The sequence below is a fragment of the Macrobrachium rosenbergii genome, chromosome 8, assembly GCF_040412425.1.
Source record: "Macrobrachium rosenbergii isolate ZJJX-2024 chromosome 8, ASM4041242v1, whole genome shotgun sequence".
Taxonomy (NCBI): Eukaryota; Metazoa; Arthropoda; class Malacostraca; order Decapoda; family Palaemonidae; genus Macrobrachium; species Macrobrachium rosenbergii.
This window is the reverse complement of record NC_089748.1, coordinates 45,181,098-45,188,597: the sequence shown is the minus strand read 5'-3', so window position 1 is coordinate 45,188,597 and position 7,500 is coordinate 45,181,098. Positions and strand designations below refer to the sequence as shown.

Below are 7,500 nucleotides of genomic sequence, written 5' to 3'. Positions count from 1 at the left end.
TCGAAAGAAATAATTAATGCCCGTTTACAAGTCTTCAGACAATGAGCTTAACTGACCAATACAAGGAATATTTAACGGTCTGCTAGATACCTTGAGGTTAATCAGTCGTTAATGATATGATTATTCGCGTGGATTCATACTAAAATTAGGAAATCTAATAAGGAGGATGGTATTTAAGAGACTGTATGTGAATGTTATTCTAAAGGAGGGGAAATTTTTGAAAGTAAAAATAACTAAATAAAATAAGAAAACAAAAAATTTAAAAACTGATTGGCATGGATCTTTTCCAAAAAAAGTTTAAGCATGGTTCAAATTTCACGTTGGTCTGTAAGGTCATTGTTTAAAGTTGCACACACGCACACATAATATATATATATATATATATATATATATATATATATATATATATATATATATATATATATAATGTATGTATGTATGTATAATCACAAATAACTTATTAATATCAAATTCACTATACCTCGGGAATAACTTATACCCAAAAGCATAGGTTCGAATCCTGATCAGGGCAGGGACCACCTAATGCCCTTTGGGTGAGTTATCCACAAGGTAGATCAATTTCGTCACACGAGTTGTTTGTGGTATAATATATATACATATCTAAAACACACACACACACACACACACACACACACATATATATATATATATATATATATATATATATATATATATATATATATATATATATATATGCAGTTTTTCGCATAGGTGACTCTAGAGAGAGAGAAAAAAAACAATGGTCGTTCTTCAATTGCTGAATCACGGATAAGCCCCAAGTAACTGTTTAGGTTTTCCTAATGTCATAAGAAAACAAATATAAAAGTTATTACCGGCGCAATGCCAGAAAACAAAGTAAGCACCCACATAAGCAAAGCGACGAAAAACAAAGTAAACATTCTGAGAAAGGAAAACAAAAGCTAGGTTGGGACTTTTCCTATGTAATCCCAAAAGCCACTTACGAAAGCACAAAGTGGTTTGGCCCGAGGCTACGACGAAGTTGAGTGTATAAGAACGACAAATAGGTCTCTAATTCCCAGCCCGTACTCTTGAGGTGATGTGCCCAGTGTTATTTTCGAAGTTAACGCCACTTAGATTCTCTTCAGTAGCTTACAAGTTACTTAAATCGTACGACTTATTACTCAGGTTTTTATACGTAACTTCTTACTCGAAGTTCCGGGACGCTGCTATTTCTTCTTCTTCTTCTTCTTCAGACAAAATTTCTGATTAAGTACCAACAAATGAAGTGAAGGTTGCGGGAGTCGTTCTTCCATTAGGAGTCTTTGACAGTACATCGGGATGAAGAAGTTTCTTTTACTTTACGACTGAAAAAGCATCAAAGGTTAAATCGCCCTAACGGAGAAAAACGTTGAACTTTACTACAGTTTTTCAACATCATTCAATGAAAAAAAAAAGGAAAGTTTTACTATTTTTCAATATCATACAATGACAAAAAAGGCAAGGCTTTACTATTTTCAGTATTTATGAAACGATAAAAATGTAAAGCTTTACTAGTTTTCACTACATGAAATGACAATAAAGGCGGAGATTTACTATTTTTATATGAAAACGATATTGTATCTTCAGCATTTTGTAGTTCATTTTCGAAACAATCAAATGGAAAGTAATAATACCATTAACTGAGAACTTTCGCAGTAATACAATAACAGTTATCAATTCATAACTACATAATTATTGCTGAAATACAGATAAGAAAAAATCAAGAAATAAAAAAAAATTAAATATAGATATTTCTTGTATTATCTTTCCTACAAAAAAAAAAAAAAAAAAAATTATAAAATCGTTTTCCCCTATCCACCTTCATTGAGCTGAAGGTTACTTATTACCGTATATCCTACGAGTTATTACCGTCAATTCAAACACCTGCAAACCACTTAATATTTACCAAGGCCTTTTCCCTTGGACCTTGTAATTTACAAGCTGCAAGCAAACATCCAGACCCGAACTGTGGCTTAAAGTCTTTCAAGAATGCTTTTCAATATTCAAGCACTAAAAGGCTGGTCTCTCGGAATGCCGCTGTTATTTTTCTGCTTTGCTCTTCAATAAACTCAAAGGCACACAATGCTAGATATATAAATGCGTGACCATGCTTTTCTGAAACCTCAGACGCCTTAGGTGTAAAATGCTTCAAGATTATTTATATAAAATGCGAGCTTAAGAGTAATATTGTAAATCACAGTATCATACAGTAAAGTGAAAAAATTAGATGTGTTTTTGCGCATGCGTGTAACACGTTAAGGGCGGGTTCATTTCTCGTGTTCATCAGTGACATACCGTGAAGTTTACTTTGTCTTCAAAGGCATTTTACTGTAAAGTTTCATATAGGATGTTTTCTAAGAATTTCATTATTCTACTGTACCTGGCAACCAAACAATGCATTATGCACACACTGACGCATGTCCACACACACATAAGCAAAAATGAAATCGTGCATAATTTCAAATTTTATTTTATTTTATTTTTTTACTGTTTATAGAGTATAGGATTCCTAAGCCGTCTCTTGCTACTTTCAATACCTTCGTTTTTGCGTGGTCTACTCCTAATCCATATTTATACGCAGCTATCTTAAAGAATTGATGCATGGGTAACACGTTTGTATGGAATTCACTGTTATGCCTGTATCTAGGGAGACTTTTATTCCTCACACCGTTGGACTCTGGAACAATTTCCCTGAGGATGCTGCGCAATTAGAAACTCGAAAGTTCGAGCGAAGATGCTAAGCATTACTATCCTAAAAAAGCTTACTTTGTATTTTAATGATTTATTTTTATTTTTACCTATTTATCTATAAATTTATCATATTTTCTAAAAACTGGTGTCTTGTTTTGTATCTCCGATTACCTTCCGTAACGTCTTCCAAATGAACGCCATAATATTCTCTGGAAGCCTGAATTTCAAGCCAACGGCCCCTTTAGACTCGTCCCATATGAATAGGGGTTTATCTTCTGAATTAATAATAATAATAATAATAATAATAATAATAATAATAATAATAATAATAATAATAATAATAATAATAATCATCATCTACAGCTTTCTATATAGTTCGTTTCACTTTTTCAATTTCAGTAAGCTGAACCTTGTCCCTAATCGGAGGAAGTGTTACATCTATTCTGGCCTTGAATATAAATTGATATCAAACTAAAGACACGTGTCAATCACTATACCCTTCTTTTCGAGTGAGCTGGTGACACCTGCAGAGCATACACTTACGCAAGCATTCACCTGTAAAGGTTTCCTAAGCTAATTTTCGTAGAAGTCCGTAAATCTTTTCCTACTTTCCTGACGTAACTCGGGACAAAGCGTTCTGATCTGCCCGTCTTTCAAAACACTATCAGGATAAATCATTCTGATCTACTCGTCTTTCTAAACACCATCAGGATACAACATTCTGATCTGCCCGTCTTTCTAAACACTATCAGGATACAACATTCTGATCTGCCCGTCTTTCTAAACACTATCAGGATAAATCATTCTGACCTACTCGTCTTTCTAAACACTATCAATTTAAGCTCTCTATTCTACACATTAACTTGAACCCTTTCTTTCGTTCTGCATTTTTTTGTTTCTTTTACGGACTTGTCACCATCATTCTGTTTCGTTAGTCTTCTCGTTATCTCTTCTTTCTGTATTCCCTGTTACCTTTGCTGGTTCTTTCAAATGAACACCTTAATATTCTTTGGAAGCCTGAATTTCAAGTCAGTGGCCCCTGTAGAGGGCTTGTTCCATATGAACAGGGCTCATCTTCTGAGTAATAATAATAATAATAATAGCTAATAATAATAATAATAATAATAATAATAATAATAATAATAATAATAATAATAATATCTTTCCCTTACTCAATGTCCTTGCAGATCCTCATAATTACAAATAAAGCTAACAAATCTTATTTCGCTTTCAAATCTCCAGTTTTTTTATTGATAAATTAACAAAAAAAAAAAAAGGAGAAAACGTGCATGGTGGTAACAGCTTTAGATGTAAAAACGCACAATGCACAAAATGCATAATACAATATAATGTATAAGTACAATATATCAAAATAGGCATAAATCTCACATGTACACACCAAGTAAGCGGCACATACAAAAGCTAAATGCAACAATAAAACCCAGAGTTTCGTCAAAAGAGGAGGAGGAGGAGGAGGAGGAGGAGGAGGAGGAGGAGGAGGAGGAGGAGGAGGAGGAGGAGAGGAGGAGGAGGAGGAGGATGAGTGGGAGTGGGAGAGGAGGAGGAGGATGAGTGGGAGTGTGAGAGGAGGAGGAGGATGAGTGGGAGTGTGAGAGGAGGAGGAGGAGGAGGAGGAGAAGGAATAATAATCTTGTACTCTAACTCTTTCATGATACCGAAAGCCCTCATCCATCATCTAAGCCAAGAACTCTTTTGAAATAATAACCTGGGAGATTGAGAGAGGCTTCGAGTGGTTATATTTGATTTTAATTCGAGACAAATAAAAGAAATGAAATCAAGAAATCCAAATCAAGTCAAGAAATCAAAATTTTCGGTTTTTATTCAAACAAGAATCAGACGTCACTAATGGGTTTTATTTTTGAACTTCAAGACATAACGAACGACAGAAGCGCTGACAGCAGAACTGAGAGAGAGAGAGAGAGAGAGAGAGAGAGAGAGAGAGAGAGAGAGAGAGAGAGAGAGAGAGAGAGAGAGAGAGAGAGCGGATACAGTATCAAGGAAAAAGCTTTAATGTTATGTATATTAATGAGAGAGAGAGAGAGAGAGAGAGAGAGAGAGAGAGAGAGAGAGAGAGAGAGAGAGAGGCGGATACAGTATCAAGGAAAAAGCTTTAATGTTATGTATATTAATAGAGAGAGAGAGAGAGAGAGAGAGAGGCGGATACAGTATCAAGGAAAAAGCTTTAATGTTATGTATATTAATGAGAGAGAGAGAGAGAGAGAGAGAGAGAGAGAGAGAGAGAGAGAGAGAGAGAGAGAGAGAGAAAGTGGATATAGTGTCAAGGGAAAATCTTTAATGTTACGATTATTAAATACTGAGAGAGAGAGAGAGAGAGAGAGAGAGAGAGAGAGAGGATCAAGTGTCAAGGAAAAAGCTTTAACGTTATATTTATGAAAATATTGAGAGAGAGAGAGAGAGAGAGAGAGAGAGAGAGAGAGAGAGAGAGAGAGAGAGAGAGAGAGCTTTAATGTTATATATATTAAATACTGTGTGTGTGTGTGTGTGTGTGTGTGTGTGTGTGTGTGTGTGTGTGTGTGTGTGAGAGAGAGAGAGAGAGAGAGAGAGAGAGAGAGAGAGAGAGAGAGAGAGAGAGAGAGAGAGAGAGAGATTCAACAGCATAAGCAAACGCATTTTCCGATCTACACCACCTTGTTTGTCCAAGAGAGGGCGCCTGCTGCTTTCACTGCCTCCTGAGGGGGTATAAAAAGTTGTTTTTTTGAGAACGAGAACATAGATTGAAAAAAAAAATCCACAGAGAGCACCTCTCAATCAACAGAATTTAAAAACTGGTAATATATAAAACCTGTACAAAATAATTTTTTTCGTTTTTTTCAGAGCACCTCTCAATCAACATTAATATAAAAATTGGTAATAAACAAAACCATTGCAAAGCAATTTTTTTCCAATTTTTTTCAGATCACCTCTCAATCAACAGAATATAAAAATTGTTAATAAATAAAACGAGTACAAAATAATTTTTTCCAATTTTCTTCAGATCACCTCTCAATCAACAGAATATAAAAATTGTTAATAAACAAAACCATTACAAAACAATTTTTTCCAATTTTTTTCAGAGCACCTCTCAATCAACATAACGTAAAAATCAGCAATGAATAGAACCAGTACAAAATAATTTTTCACAATTTTTTCCGAGCACCTCTCAACTAACATAATATAAAAACTAGTAATAAATAAAACCAGTACAAAATAATTTTTTTCCAATTCTTTCTCAGATCATCTCTCAATCAACAGAATATAAAAATTAGCCATAAACTGAACCATTATAAAATAATTTTTTTCCAATTTTTTTTTTCATTATACTCTGCTGGAAAGGCATCAGTGTTTATACTTGTGTAGTATGCTGTTTAGAAGTGCTTAGTTGATGGACCGATGTTTAGTATTCTGGGGCCAAAGCCCAAGTCTAAACGAAGGAGAGGTCATTCGGTGCAGAGAGAGAGAGAGAGAGAGAGAGAGAGAGAGAGAGAGAGAGAGAGAGAGAGAGAGAGAGAGAGAGAGAGAGAGAGAGAGGGTGGATATAGTCTCAAGGAAAAGGTTTAATTTTAATGTATACATATTAAATACTGAGAGAGAGAGAGAGTTAAGTTAAGTATACCTTAGTTTTACCAGACCACTGAGCTGATTAACAGCTCTCCTAGGGCTGGCCCTAAGGAATAGACTTATTTTACGTGGCTCAGAACCAATGAGAGAGAGAGAGAGAGAGAGAGAGAGAGAGAGAGAGAGAGAGAGAGAGAGAGAGAGGAGAGAGAGAGAGAGAGAGAGAGAATAGTTTTTGTTTGTGGAGTAAAGAGAAAAAAAAGATACTGAATACTGTACTAAGCCTGGCATTATGTATCATTATGATTAAAAACAATTCTAAAACGCCTCAAAAATGTTGAATATTATCTTTCACTGCATCCGGATTATAGTTATTTTCAGCGTGTAAGTCTAAATATTTTAGTTACTTTATAAGAGAATTTCATGTTTAAATGGTATGGCCATATTCGGAAAAAATAACAGCCCAGCTCAAATATGAACATAGTATTGCAGAATTTTTCATTACAATTGAGGCTAAAATTACCTCAACATTTATTTACACACTGACGCTTTATTAAAAAAAATAAGAAAATGAAAATAAAATTCGTTAAAAAATCTTAAAAATTGAAAATAAGAAAAATAAAACGACTGAAAAATAAAAACAAAATTAAAATAAAAAATAACAAATTAAAAAGAAAACTAAAAAAATTAAAATTAAAGAGAACGAATGAAAAAAATTAAAAATTAGAGAAAAATAAAGATATTAAAAATTAAAAATGTAAAAAATAAAAATTGAATATAAGACAAAATTTAAAAAAAATAAAAAAAATAAAAATCTAAAAATACAAAAAGTTAAATAAAAAATTTAAAGGCATGTCGGTTGAATGGCATTAACCTTTGGAGGAGACGAACTTCGTCTCTTTAACTTTAAAACTGTTAAATTCAAAGAATAATATTCATGACCCTCATTTGCATGTTACTCTCCATTAGCCTCGAATGAATTATAATTGCAAATCACCGAATTAGGGCTAAAAATAGCCGAGGTACATACGTGTCAATCATAAATTCGTGCTAAAAGGATCTATGTGACATAGGAGAGAGACTCAAGTGCAACACTTGTGCCCGCAAACGAGTCACTTACCTCCCACGTAAAAAAAAAAAAAATAATAATAATGATAATACTAGTAATAATAAAAGCAGGAGAGAGAGAGAGAGAGAGAGAGAGAGAGAGAG

The 7,500-nt window shown here is 33.8% G+C and overlaps 1 protein-coding gene across 2 annotated transcripts in view; it reads right to left on the bottom strand.

Moving 5' to 3' along the window:
- The window catches only part of LOC136840773 (cyclic AMP response element-binding protein A-like), a 223,435-nt gene that overhangs the window by 68,343 nt on the left and 147,592 nt on the right, over nt 1-7,500 (bottom strand). The window contains exon 2 of one of the 2 annotated variants that reach the window (XM_067107645.1): nt 5,382-5,423. The exons of the other annotated variant lie outside the window; for it this stretch is intronic. Within the exon in view, the coding sequence (XP_066963746.1) occupies nt 5,382-5,423 (42 nt within the window). The remainder of the gene's footprint in view (nt 1-5,381; nt 5,424-7,500) is intronic. 2 annotated transcript variants of the gene reach the window in all.